The sequence below is a fragment of the Acomys minous genome (assembly GCF_964271855.1).
Source record: "Acomys minous genome assembly, chromosome: 15".
NCBI lineage: Eukaryota > Metazoa > Chordata > Mammalia > Rodentia > Muridae > Acomys > Acomys minous.
Window position 1 is genome coordinate 60575857 of NC_140497.1, and position 14828 is coordinate 60590684.

The 14828-nt window shown below is 43.1% G+C and overlaps 1 protein-coding gene and 1 long non-coding RNA gene across 2 annotated transcripts in view; one reads left to right on the top strand and one right to left on the bottom strand.

Moving 5' to 3' along the window:
• The first annotated feature begins 2138 nt into the window (after window positions 1–2138).
• Window positions 2139–14828, top strand: part of EXOC1L (exocyst complex component 1 like) — a 28892-nt gene continuing 16202 nt past the window's right edge. Inside the window, exon 1 of the mRNA XM_084758425.1 lies at window positions 2139–2411. Within this exon, the coding sequence (XP_084614551.1) occupies window positions 2291–2411 (121 nt within the window). The 5' untranslated portion in view covers window positions 2139–2290. The remainder of the gene's footprint in view (window positions 2412–14828) is intronic.
• LOC311584273 overlaps window positions 2932–14828 on the bottom strand; it is a 41496-nt gene continuing 29599 nt past the window's right edge. Inside the window, exon 5 of the long non-coding RNA XR_014774814.1 lies at window positions 2932–4611. This is a non-coding gene — a long non-coding RNA (uncharacterized lncRNA). The remainder of the gene's footprint in view (window positions 4612–14828) is intronic.

Sequence of the window (14828 nt, forward strand, 5' to 3'; positions counted from 1 at the left end):
TGAATTCATGGCTGATTCCTCTGGTTGTCTTTCAGAGCTTAGCCTTCAGTTCCATGGCTAACCCTGTAGTTGCTCTCCAACGGCTACACACAAAGAGACTTTCTGTCCTGAGTGACTCGCCTTCCTCTGCACCAGCTGGGCTGCGACACCTGCAAAGCCACACACTTTGTTTCTTTATCCACAGTGCTGGGCTAGCATGTCCTCTCTAGTGCAGCAACTTGGGAGACTCTTAGATGTCATTTTGTTCTGTTTTCCCCCTTATCCTCATTGACAGCATTCAGAAAATACATCTACAAACTAGAACAGTGCTCATCTATGTGAAAACAAAGCCAAGAACGTCTATAGCGTATTGTTAACATTAGTGAATGTATTTAGGTATCTATTTTCCTATGATCTTCTTATTGTTAAATTTCAAAAGTCTAATATATTATTTCTCTGAATTAAACAATAAAATTAAGGCCTTAAATTTTTTCTACATTTCTAGACTCTTTCCTTGACTACCAGGATGCAGTTTATAGTGGATGACTGACTGAGTTAGGGGATGGCAGTGAGACAGAAGAGGCTGCTTCTCCAACCTAGGGACAGGGGATCCCAGCAAGCCTTAGGGGAGTGAAAAGTTCCTTGGTCAGATTCTAGCAGAGTCCGTTAAAAGATTTATTCTTACTCCATCTCTTAATCCCATGGCCTCCGGGGCATTTTTTCCGAGGCTTATTTTTTTATGTTATGTGAATTGGTGTTTCGCCCGCATGTATGTCTGTGTACTGCATGTGTGACCAGTGCCTGGGCATACCAGAGGGCTTAGGATCTCCTTGGAACTAACGTTGTAAGTGTTGCGAGATAACATATAGGTGATGGGAATGAAATCCACGGGCGAGATGCTGGGATGAACCTGGATCATGTGGAAGAGCGGTCAGTGCTCTTAACGCCGCCCCCCCACCATCACCACCCTAACCACCTGTGAATTTTGGAGAGGAAGCACTCAGCACAGCACACCCCGGAGGTTTTTACTGATGTGGAGGCTTCTTCTCTACCTCTGTGCCCTTCTGCTGGTCTTGCTGCAAAGCTCTCACTTCCTCAGACCCTTGCTGAGCTGGTCTGAATGACAATGGCTCCCATGGGCTCATGTATTTGAATGCTTGTTCCTTAGTTTGATGGAACTGTTCAGGAAGGATTAGGAGGCGTGGACTTCTCGGAGTAGGTGTGCCACTGGGGATGGGCTTTCAAGATTCAAAAACTCTCCTCCCTCTCTCCCTCCCTCCGTCCCTCCCTCCCCTCCCCCCCCCTTTCTCTCAGCCCTCAACTACTTACTGCTCCAAGGCCATGCCTGCCTGTCTTCTGCCACACCCCCTGCTGTGATGGGTATGGACTCATCTCAAATGCCGTCCTCATAAGTTGCCTTGGTCATGGTGTCTCTTCACAGCCATAGGACGGTGATGAAGATGCTTTAATACAAACATCCTTTCTCTCATGTTTTCCCTTCTCTTTTGTGCAGTGTTTACTTCTTCATGGTTCAAATACTTACTTGCTATGACTCTCTTCCATTAGACCGTAAGCTCCAGAACAGGAGGTTCATCCTCCTGAGAAACAAATGTAATGAATGCTTCACTCTAGCAGGTACCTAATTATATTTGCATTTCAGTGGAGGCACAAATAGAATTAAAGTGAGCCCATTTAAATGTCCACCTTAAAAAATAATGTGAGCCTAGGGATTGGTGCAGACTCTTGAACGCAAAGGCTAGGAGTGATTTGCAGGAGGGCAGAGGAAGGAGGAGAGGAGACTTGTTGGAAGTGTTGGGTGCAAGCACGGATGCCTTTTTTTCTGGGCAGTGAAAGCGAAGTTCTTAATGGAAGATGATCCCAATCAATAGCGCCAGACAGCTGATTTATATAATGGCCTCACGCTGAAGTGGTGGTCTTTCTCTGCATAGTGCTACTGTGACTGTGAAAGGGGAAAGGCTGCCGACCCCGGGACTCCCGAAGCAGATCTGTGGCCAGCTGTCAGTGTTCGTCAATATGTTCCCCCATCAGCGAGCCACAGGAGAGTTCTCAGAGAGCAGCAGGGCGCGGGCCGGATGCTGAATGAAGACGACGAGGAGGTTAACGCTGGGTTGGGGCTGCTGAGGTGGGGCTGCCAGTGAGCAGGCACCCACTGCCGGGAGCCTAGCCTTTTGCTACGAGAAAGAGGTAAAGAGAGCGGGAACCTCCAAAGAAGACATCTAAGCTGCAGCTAGCTGCAGCGGCAAAGAGAAGTGTGAGCTTGAACCAAAACAGAAGGCAGGTGGAGCCCGAGATGTCTTCGCTGGTGAAGGAAGACTTGGAGAAAAAACTGTTTAAGCCACTGGCACATAATCTCTGCGAGTTTATTGAGATTGAGTTCTCAGTCCAGGACAGGTATTACCTCTGTGTGTCAGGTAAGCAGAGCTTTCTGATATCATTTCAAAAAGCAACGAGCTCAAAGGTGTCTACGGGGTAGAGGGGGCTTGCGTCTGCGTTCCTAAGCAGCCCAGGCATGCACAGATCTTCTTGAGAGCTTAATTGGCTAAGTAAAGGAATCTATATTCTACAGGCATTTTAAAGCGCCGAAGTGAACGAAAAACGTGTTAGACAACATGAATAGTTCAGAAGTGAAACTGGGTCTGCACTTCTCTTGGTTTGGTCGTTTCTTTTCTCCAATCTTTATCTGATTTGCTTCACTGCCTACAATTTTTTTTTTACATAAAGCTTACTTTGAAAAATTCAACAGCATTCAGAATGTGATTAAATGTCTTGCAGAAACAAGTTATATGGCCATCGCCGATTACTTTCTCTCCTGGAACAGAAGCACAACCTTGGGTCCCCCCCCTCCCCAGGACTTATTAAGACCTCTGATAGTATATTTTAAAGAAAGACATTCTCTTTTAAAAGATTCTCTTGCAGAAAAAACACAGTACCAATACTTTAATAGTAGAATTAGTTCATGAAGACAGAACTTTACAGACGAGGGAACAATCCCTAGAGATCTGATGTGTACAGTATTCAGTAAAATAAATAGTTCCTTCCTGTTTTAAAAATACATGAAAATTATCCATGTACCAACTTTTGCATTAATTATGATTTTCCAACCTTTTTATGAATTTAGATAGAAATGTTGTTGTCATTATTCAGTTTGATATGCAGCCTTCCTTTTCTCTGTCCCATGCTTCTCAGTACTCATCAGGGGCTTGGAAAAAAAGAGCTTGGAAACTCTAAATGATTGAGGCTGAGGTGTTCCTAAAAAGGCAAACACTCATTTTCAGACAGCTCATCATCTGCATCCCCCAGATAACTGGCTTAGAAAAGCTTTCTAGATGTATCAAAAGGGAGGCAAGCATCTTTAAAGAAAGTTCTTAAAAAACAGTTTAAAAGGTTATACATACATACATAAATGTAGAAGTATGCATCCAGCAATAAAAGTAGCATTACCTACTAATGTCCAAGCTTATGTTACTACACATTTGAAGTATGAGGATTTGGCACATCAAAAAATAGAAGAGACTTAATCAGCTTATAAAAATAAATTATGTAACTAGGTAAATTAAAATTCCTTAATGGACCACATTGAGGCCTACCAAATCACCAAATCAAAAGTATTTTTACCCATTGTGCTAAAGAGGATGCCTATTCTAATATAAGATGTAAAGTGTTTTACCTTTTATGATGCCTGCTTTGTGAAAGTAACTTCTCATTAGGTAGTATTGGCAGTATTTTTTTTTTTTAAGTTTTAGAAACAAAATAGCCACTGTGTGTTATTGATCTAATTTGCCAAACAAATCTTACTGTCTCTCTTTAGTAACTATATAATTAAATATATATTCTGCAATTAAACATTTGGAAAGTATTCAGTGATTCTGACCTGTACTAAGGAAATCGAGCTTTTCTCAGAGATGAGGAAGAAATTATTTCGTGATATTCCACATAAAGTTAACTCGCTAAGCCTTGCTAGTTCTCCCACTTTCATACTTGCCATGTCCGTCAGTCTGGGAACCACTTTCATAGCATACTTGCCATGTCTGTCAGTCTGGAAACACTTTCCCAAAGTGTAACACTTTTTTAAAATGACCACTCCAACACCGTTTCAACCAAACAGCTGTTTAGATGATGCTTGACAGTCCTAAGAGTGTGGCCATCGTCGGCATGAAGCAAGCAAGCCATTGGGCGTTTGGTGACTCCATACTTCGAGCACTGTGTGTCTCCAGGGAGTAGAGTCACATGATCGCTCCTCATGCACTTTAATCCAAGGGTTCTTACACATGCGACCTGTTGGCCCCACCATGCATTTCCTGGTTAAAGGGACTATTTGTAAACATGGATGAGCTCCCTTCTTATATGAGTAGGGCCATCATTGCAGCGAGGAATGTTTTCTAGTCACTCTTAATGATTCAATGACTGATATAAAAATAAGACATCATAAACTGAGTGTCCCTCCCAGTAGTTGGCTACAAAGTACATGGGGCATTCCCGGAAACCTACATCCTTTGAGTCTCAGGCTTTTCATGGTGACTTCTCTCTGGAACTGGTTTATCCCCACTTAAAACATCACTCCTCCTGGCGATTAAAAGCAGTATCTCCTGGTGAAGGGAGGCTCTCTGTTGCCTGCAGGTATGAGGAAAGGATAAGTCACAGGTGTAATGAGAAGTGTGTGAAAACCTGTGTTGTAGCATTAGCTAAAACTAAAACATGGGAATTCTTGACAGCACGTCTTACTGTGAAATCTGGCCCTGCTTTGTTGCCTATTGGCTGTGACACTGGGGACAAGTGATTATCACTTATGGGCTCATTGCTGCCATCTCTGAGATAGAAGTAAAAACAGGCGTGCATGTGAACTCACAGTGGTTGTGACAGCATGCACAAGACCTGCACACGCTCAAGCTAGACAAACATCCCACCATGGACAGGGGACGTGGCCACGAATCCCTGGCTGAGGAGCTATGGGCAACTGAAGGCTGCTGGGAGGTGGGGGGCGCGTCAGTTCTCTTTAAGGGTGTGGCCCGTGGCGGGTCCACCAGGCTCCAATGGATTGGCCTTACATCCAAGAGTATATGGGAAGCACAGACTAGACTTCATCGCTTAAAAATATTGGGGCAGCACAACGGTGAGTATGGACGGTGGATGGATGAATCTGGGAAGTGTTGGGAGGTGGTAAATATGTCTAGCATTCTCAAAAAGCTCATAAAAATTTAAACATCTATGAAGTGCTCCTCTATTAGTCTCCCTCCTTAATTTTATTAATGATAGCTTATATTCTAAGCAAATAAAAGTACAACCTTAAAAGAGATAGCTTAGAGTTCTAAAATATATAGAAAATATTTAATGTCAGTACATATATACTAGTTTATATATTTACAGTGTCATAAATATATATTCATAGTAACAAGTATATAGCAAAAATAGGTATACTCTGTTACCTTTTAAATTATATACATATTCATATACATAGAATATATGAGTATAAAGTGTTCTTATACTTTTAAGAAGACAACTTTCAATAAAAATCACTTTATTGTTATGAACTTAAAAATAGAAACATTATGCAGCTAAATTAATGTGGCCACTCAAACAAACTCTTGGCTAGTTCCAGTGCTATACATTTTTATTAATTAATTAATTTATTTATTTTACATCCTGATCACGTATTTCCCTTCCTTTCTTTTTCTAGACCCTTCCACTCACTTCCCCTTCTCCATTTCCTCTTTCTTCTCAGAAAAGGGAGGTCTCCCATGGATATTAACCTGCCTTGGCATATCAGGTGGCAGTAGGACTAGGCACATCTTCTCTTGAGGCTAGACAAGGCAGCCCATTTAGGGGAAAGGGATCCAAAGGCAGGCAACAGAGTCAGAGGCAGCCCCTGTTCCTGCGGTTAAGGGTCCCACATGAAGGCCAAGCTGCTCATCTGGTATATGTGTAGAAGGCCCGTGCATGCCCTCTGGTTGGCAGTTCAGTCTCTATGAGTCCATATGAGTCCCACTTCGTTGGTTCTGTATGTTTTCTTGTGGTGTCCTTGACCTCTCTGGCTCCTTCAATCCATCCTTCCCCTCTTCCATAAAATTCCCCAAACTCCACCTAGTGTTTGGCTCTGGGTCTCTGCATCTATTTCCATCAGTTTCTGGGTTAAACCTCTCAGATGACAGTTATGCTAGGCTCCTGTCTGCAAGTATAGCAGAAAATCACTAACAGCGTCAGGGGTGGGCTCTCTCTCATGGCATGGGTCTCAAGTTGGGCCGGTCATTGGTTGGCCATTCCCTCAATTTTTGCTCCATCTTTATCCCTGCTCATCTTGTAGGCAGAACAATTTGTGAATCAAAGGTTTTGTGGCCAAATTTTTTTCCCATTTCTTTTTTGTTTTTAAATAAAAATTGTTCACCATACAATGTGTTTTGATCATGTTCTCCCCTACCCCAACCCTTCCCAAACCCTCTCCACCTCCCTATCCACTCAACTCTATGTTCTTTCTCTTTGCTCTCTCTCTCTCTCTCTCTCTCTCTCTCTCTCTCTCTCTCTCTCTCACTCTCTCTCTCCCTCACCTTTCTCACTCATTAAAACAAAACAGATAAAAAAAAATCAAAACAAATAAACTAAAGGCAAATAAGACAAAAAATGGCAAAGCAGAAACAGGAAAAGTACACAAAACTACCACTGAGTTCATTTTAGCTTGTCTAACTATCTCTGGGCCTGCTCTGGGCATAATTGATATACAGTGGGGAAACTGGGTTTCCCTTCACCAGTAGGAAACGATTGCAAATAGCTTCTTGATTAGGGGCTGTATGCATGTCTACTTCCCCTCTCATTGCTGGGACCTCATCTAGCTTGAACCTGTGTAGGACTAGTGCCTGCTACCACTGTGAATGAAACTCCTCTGTGCATCTCAGTGATGCCTGCTGCCACTGTGAAACCCTGTGTATCTCAGTGATGCCTGCTGCTACTGTGAAACCCTGTGCATCTCAGTGATGCCTGCTGTCACTGTGAAACCCTGTGTATCTCAGTGATGCCTGCTGCTACTGTGAAACCCTGTGCATCTCAGTGATGCCTGCTGTCACTGTGAAACCCTGTGTATCTCAGTGATGCCTGCTGCTACTGTGAAACCCTGTGCATCTCAGTGATGCCTGCTGCTACTGTGAAACCCTGTGCATCTCAGTGATGCCTGCTGTCACTGTGAAACTCTGTGTATCTCAGTGATGCCTGCTGCTACTGTGAAACCCTGTGCATCTCAGTGATGCCTGCTGCCACTGTGAAACTCCTCTGTGCTTCTCAGTGATGCCTGCTGCCACTGTGAAACCATGTGCATCTCAGTGATGCCTGCTGCCACTGTGAAACCATGTGCATCTCAGTGATGCCTGCTGCCACTGTGAAACCATGTGCATCTCAGTGATGCCTGCTGCCACTGTGAAACCCTGTGCATCTCAGTGATGCCTGCTGCTACTGTGAAACTCTGTGTATCTCAATGATGCCTGCTGCCACTGTGAAACCATGTGCATCTCAGTGATGCCTGCTGCTACTGTGAAACCCTGTGCATCTCAGTGATGCCTGCTGCTACTGTGAAACTCTGTGTATCTCAATGATGCCTGCTGCCACTGTGAAACCATGTGCATCTCAGTGATGCCTGCTGCCACTATGAAACTCCTCTGTGCATCTCAGTGATGCCTGCTGCCACTGTGAAACCATGTGCATCTCAGTGATGCCTGCTGCCACTATGAAACTCCTCTGTGCATCTCAGTGATGCCTGCTGCCACTGTGAAACCATGTGCATCTCAGTGATGCCTGCTGCTGCTGTGAAACTCCTCTGTGTATCTCAGTGATGCCTGCTGCCACTGTGAAACTCTGTGCATCTCAGTGATGCCTGCTGCCACTGTGAAACTCCTCTGTGCATCTCAGTGATGCCTGCTGCCACTGTGAAACTCTGTGTATCTCAGTGATGCCTGCTGCCACAGTTTCGGTGAAACTCTGTGTACCTCAGTGAACTTCTGTACAGTCAGAATGGCCACTGGAAAACCATGGAGCTTCGCTTGGAGTTTTACATTTTCACTGTCAATTAAATTTTATGCCCCTATCCACCACCAGAAAAAGAAAGAAGGAAGGAAAGAATGACATAGAAAGGAAGGAAAGAAGGAAGAAAGAAAGAAAGAAAATAATAAAAAAATTCAGAGTTGAAACTAGAAAAACATTTGGCTTCATTTCCTCTTTCATGTCTCAGGTGTCTTTTTGCCTGCATTGTGTCCTTCCTCGGGACCTCATGTTACCCTTTCGTAGTCTCTTTTCTAAATGTTATGTTCTATCCACACTTACAGCTGTGCTTACTTAGATGGACTTAGAATGTATAATATTAAGTGAGATGACCCAATCTCAAAGAGAAAAGACACCTGCATGCTTTTCTTCACGCTGATTGATCCTAGTCTAAAATGTACATACTCATAAGTATTAATTTGAAAATAAGTGACACTTGTCAGAGTTCTGAAGACAGTGACCACAGTTTTTCTTTTCTTTTTTATATCCTTCCTTCCTTTCCTTTCCTTCCTTCCTTCCCTTCCTCCCTCCCTTTCTCACTCTCTCTAGTTCACTTTCTTTCTTTCTTTTTTCTTTCTTTCTTTCTTTTCTTCTTTGACAAGATTTCTATGTGTAGCCCTGACTATCCTGAAACTCACTCTGTAGACCAAGCTGGCCTCACACAGCCTCCCAAGTGCTGGGATTAAAGGTGTGAGTTATCATGCTCAACTGAACATAATTTTTCTACTCATTAGGTTTTTATACTAACCAGAACTTCTTTCTCTGTGACCCAAAGAAAAGATTGATTTAGTCACATCACTTATAAAGGAGGATTAAACAGGATAGCATGCAAAGGAAGCTATGGGGAAGCACTTCCCAAGACTCCCTTCAGAGCCTCCATGGGTAAATTCACGACTTCCCAGAGAGCACAAATCCAAAGAGTGTTTAAAAGCTCCAATTCTACCAAAGAGCTTCAACTTTTCAACACTAACTTGAGAAGAGTCCTGCTCACTGGTAATTATTTGTGAGAACAAAAGTATGGGATACTATTTTTGAAATGTTTTCTTATGCATAAAAATATTATCATCATGACAATATAACAATACTTGGGCCATAATTTACCCAAACTATATACATCTTGAACACAGAACAGAACACAGCCAGTGTGCATATTTGCTTTCACTCAATAACACAGCTATGAACACACTTGATTTTGCAAAGGTATAGAAATCTGTGTTCCCAAAAGAGAACACACTTGAAGAAACTATCCTTGGGCTGCCTTTCATTATCTACTGTTAAAATGGGGAATTAATACAGAGCTGGCTTATGAAACAAATATACATCTTACTAAAACTGCACAAAACACGAAGCTGTCACATAACTTGATTACAATCAAAAATGGCATATATGAAATCTTAGCTATCAAAGTAAATTCTCTCTTTCCTCCTCCTCCTCCCTCCTCCTTCTTCCCCCGCCCCTCTTTCCCTGCCCCTCCCTCTCTCTCTCTCTCTCTCTCTCTCTCTCTCTCTCTCTCTCTCTCTCTCACACACACACACACACACACACACACACACACACACACACACAGAGTACATTAGTGGATTATCACTGTCTCTATAGGGAAATATAAAAAAAAGTGTTCTGACTTTCCAAATCAGAATGCACAATACAGAAAGCAGTGAGCTCTTCTGGGTCCTCTTGTTACCTTGCACTTGTGATGTCATTTTTGTTGACAAAGGACTTGGCTGTGCAACCTGATGTATTGTCTTTATCACTAAACTCAAGAGGCAAGCTAAGGAGCTAGCTGTGCAAGCATCAGGACCTGAGTTCAACCCTCAGAACCTGTATTAAAAGCCTGGCACATTCCTTTACTTCCAGCATTCAGGAGGCAGAGGCAAGTCAATCCCTGAATCTGAATTTCAGGCCAGTGAGACACTCTATCTCAAAAAACTGGGTAGATGGTGTCCTGAGGGATGACATCTGAGGTTCATACACACAGACACACAGACACAGACACACACACACACACACACACACACAGAGAGAGAGAGAGAGAGAGAGAGAGAGAGAGAGAGAGAGAGAGACCACATGCACACACATTCATAACTGTGTATACACTGTACACATAAAAACACCAAACAAATAATAAAATCAACAACACAAAATGTATCCTCATCGGTGAGTTACCTGAAGCAGATCTTCCCAGTGTTTAATTTAGCACTGTGGAGATATAAATGTGGTCCAAGCCACATCGTTTGTAGCATGCTTAGAAACTCTAAAGTTTTATAGAAGAAAAACCACTTAATCGTTAGCTCTGTTGATGAGCTAGAAGGGAGAGCTGTGAGGTAAGCCTACTCAGGGTCAGGGACGAGTTCACTGAATGCCATTTTCGTGTGTTGTTCTCTGTCATCTTCATGTGGATGAGACGTTTTGTAGATGAGGAAAACATGGGCACAGGAAGTTAGGTATTGGCCTCAGGTCACAGGCTGGCTTTGTGACTAGACTCATTAGAATTAGCCATTCTAATTCTGACCCCACTTTGCCGCTGCAGGTGCGTCTGACTGGTAAGAATAATTGCACCTCTGAGCATGTGTGTGCAGACACTTCAAGATGTCACACATGGTACCTCATTTGCCACTTCTTATAGAGGAGAAAGTCAAATTGCCATTGCCCAAGTTCACCCACAGGAGACGACAGACTGAGGCTGGAGAGCCGAGCCCGTTCATGCTTACATGTTCTGCCACATTGCTTTCAGCAGGTGCGCTGAGAATATTCTAGCAGGGAAGCTGATGAAACAAACCTGGCATAAACCTCATTGGGTGGCTGTTTTTGTTCCTTTGGCACTTCTGTTCCTATAGAATCAGCTTTTTTCTCTTCTACAAGTCTTGTATTTCTATAAGGTCACCAATGACCCAAGCCCTAACTTGCTTAAGGACAATCATCTTAATATTTTAAGGACTCACAGTGTAGCCTGAAATGGATTTTATAAAGATATTTCTAGAAAAAAATATTATTTGAAAATATGTTTTTGCTGAAATCAACCATAGCCTTCCCAACACCCACAAGGCATTACTGATACAGTATGACATTTCACTGAGGCTTTTAAAATATTTCATGATAACTTCTCCTATCATTTAATATAAATGATGAAAACCATTACATAACACTGGACTAGAACACAAAAGACACATTTATTTATTTAATGCATTTCTGTGTGACTTAATTGTGAGTCTCACATTTCCTCAATTCTAATTATTTTAAATCAATTGGCCAATTCTTGTTCCATTAGCTTCCTAAATACTGGTAGCTCTTTAAAGGTGGTAGAAGAATTTATTAATGACAAATCTTACATTAAAATTAAAACAGTGATGGCTACAAAGACTGGGATTTTGTGAATATCTAAAATATAAGACCTGGGAGGAAAAAAAAACAGAATAAAATTTTAAGCCCAGAATTGGTTGCTTCTGAAGTTGTCCCATGTTTCCCCCTCCCCTCCCCCTCCCTGTCCCCCCCCCCCAAATTGCAGATATCACTCCCTAAACCACAGTTACAAAACAGATCCTCTAAGGAAGAGAAAACAATGCCCTAACGCTCTAGCGTTTACACTTTATAAACACATTTGGGTTTAAGACAATGTGATAAGTTTCCATTTTGCCACTGCATTAACGTGGAGATGGCCACTTAATTCCCGCTGGCAGCAGAGCTCGAGGGTGGAGCTTGGGGATTGGGTCAACTCCAGCCTCAGCAGACTCCGCTGGCTCCTGGCTGAGGAGAACCCTTGGAACCTCTGACGAAGGAGGCTGGTCTCTTTCCGCACCGCAGCATCATCGTACTGAAGCTAAACCTTTAGACAGGCCCTTATGTTTTCTGAGTCTAGTACTAAGGGGATACATGACCACTATTGTACGTACAAACACTGGGCTGGTAGGGCTTACTTTCTTAACATCTCTTTTCTTTCTCTACCACCAACCCATCCTTTATGGAACTTCCCAAAAGAACGTTTTAATGTTATCAAAAGTGTTCTACATGCTGAGGATACGTGACTGTTGACTGTGTAGCCCTAAAGAGGAGGTGGGTACACGCCTTCCAACAGGAAGAACAGGAGGAAAGACTGTAAAAGCTGGTTGATGGAGATACAGGCTTCTGAATGGTACATGGCTTTTGCCTTCACGAGCATTCCACAACTATGGCTACCTGCAACACACACACACACACACACACACACACACACACACACACACACGTGCACACACACACCAGGAGTAGAAGGGGCATAAGACAGGGTGATGGGAATGAATATGACATATACATTGCACATGTGTGTGTAACTGACAAAAATAACTATGCAGAATATAAGATGTCGTGAGTAAATATATTTAATATTTACCTAGCTGCAGATATATGTATATAGATCTTCCAAATGAAGTCTAAAGAATAAATATCTTTTCTTGGTTCAAAAAATGTTCTAAACTTTAAACCACAGTGTAAAAGTAACTTTTATTCTCCTGGCTCAGTTGTTGTCTTGGAGGCTCACTGCCTCTGTCTGCTAACCTAGGCCTGGCCCTGGAAGCTTCTAGCATCCATACAGTCTAACCTACGCCTAGAACGTTTTCAGCCTCTGAGACTTACTGCTTAATAAGCTCACCCTTTCTTGTTTTTTCTGAGCTCTGGGCTGGCTGATTCAACTCAGCTGTTCTGGCTCAAACTCTTCTCCCAGCTGACATCTTTAATATGGCTTCTCTCTCAGCCTGGAATTGCTCTGCTTGGCCTCAAACGAACTCAGCCATCTGCTCTAATCTGGCTTCTTCTCATTTTCTGGCTCCTTCTGTCTTCACCTGAGTTCTCTCTCTCTCAGCAACCCATTTCTCTATCACTGTCCTGGTAAAACCTCTCTCTGTAAAACTGCCTCTTAAGTAGCTTCTCTTTCCTTTCTCTACTTGTTAGAGTTGGGCGTATCCTATTCTGTCACTCTCTGATTTGTCACCTTTTCTGCCACTCAATTAAGACATAATTTTCAAACATGAGTGCTTCCTTCTACAAACTAACTTTACCTTTGTTTGCAATTAAAGGCCTGCATTCCCAAGCCTAGATCTAAGCTTTTCTTTACCCGATACTTGCTTTATATCAGGCTGGCCTTGAACTCAGATCTGTTTGCCTCTGTCTCCTGGATTAAAGGTATTTTTGTATTCCAGACGGATCACACAGACATAGAAGATCTTTGGCTGTTATCTCTTCCCAGCTGGACCCCACAGACCTAGAAGGCCTTTGGATGTGATCTCTTGCCAGAACAGCCATGTTCTGAATTAGCATTCTTCTACACCACGGCCTCTACATTTATTTAAAAACTTTCAGTGACACCCTCATACATACATAATTTTCAGAAGAACTGAACATCTGAACCTGTTCCAGTCTTTTCAGGAACAAACTCCTCCCTAACCTTCTTCCTACCACCTGGCCACCTTCTTGCTTCATGCCAACAATACTAAATACTTGCCAGGACTCGATAGTGCCAGGTGTTTCGCGCCTTTGTACCCACACATTGCTAAAAGTGCCTTCATCCCTTTCTTTATTCCAGTAACTTCCGTTGCCTTTTATAACTCAGATTCCTCCCTCCCTAAGCCTTTCCTCCTACAGTCAGATAGCCAGCCGAGCCCCTCCTTTATGGCCCTGGCCACGCCCCTCGACCGTGACCTTCTCCAGGCCCCGTTTATAGCACTGTTCACTGCACACTTCGCATATTTTCTTCTGAAGCTTCCTTTCCCCGCTGTCTCAGTGAGAGCAGGAATCGTACCTTATGGGAATTCGTTATTATTTTTTTTCAATTCCTAGCACTGTACTTGGTTCACAAGGGACATTTAAATATTTATCAGCTTAATGAAGTGAGTGAGTGGCTCCATAGCCACTCAGCTGGCTCTCATAACTTGTAGATTATGCCATGGGACTTGCTCCTTGAAACTCACACGATGTCTAATTATCTCTCCAAATTTCTTTACTATGATTGTCTCTCGGCCCCTCTCTTGCTAGTGAGGCAGTAACAGCGTCCCAGTACTGAGGTGGGTCTTCTAACTCAGTGGTTCTCCACCTTCCTAATGCTGTGACCCTTTAATACAGTTCTTCATGCGGTGACCCCAACTGTCCTGGCTGGGTTTGTGTGTCAACTTGACCTGAGATAGTGTCATCAGAGAGGAAGGAGCCTCAGTTGAGGAAATGCCTCCATAAAATCTGTCTGTGAGGCATTTTCTCATTTAGTGATCAATGGGGGAGGACCCAGCCCACGGTGGGTGGGGGCATCCTTTAGCTGGTAGTCCTGGGTAGTCTGAGCAAGCCATGTGAAGCTAGCCAGTAAGTAGCACCCTTCCGTGGCCTCTGCATCAGCTGCTGCCTCCAGGTTCCTGCCCTGTTTTGAGTTCTTACCCTGACTTCCTTTGGTGATGTACAACAATGTGGGAGTGTAGGCTAAATAAATTCTTTCCTCCCCAACTTGCTTTTTGGTCACGGTGTTTTCGTTGCAGCAGTAGAAACCCTAACTAAAACACCGACCATAAAATTATTTTCATTACTAGCTTATAACTGTAATTTTGCTACTGTTATGAATTGTAATGCAAATATTTTTGGAGACAGAGGTTTGTCGGAGAGGTCTCGACCCACAGCTTGAGAGCCACTGTTGTAACTAGCCGGAACAGCTGCCTCCTAGTGGAAACTACAAAACCTTCAGTGCCTGTACTTCAGCCCTCCAGCACACTGCTGTCGGCTCACCTTTGCGTCTTTCCAACCCTAACATCTAGGTCCGTGTGCTTGGATCTTCTTTGGGGCTAGAGAAATACAGAAAAGCA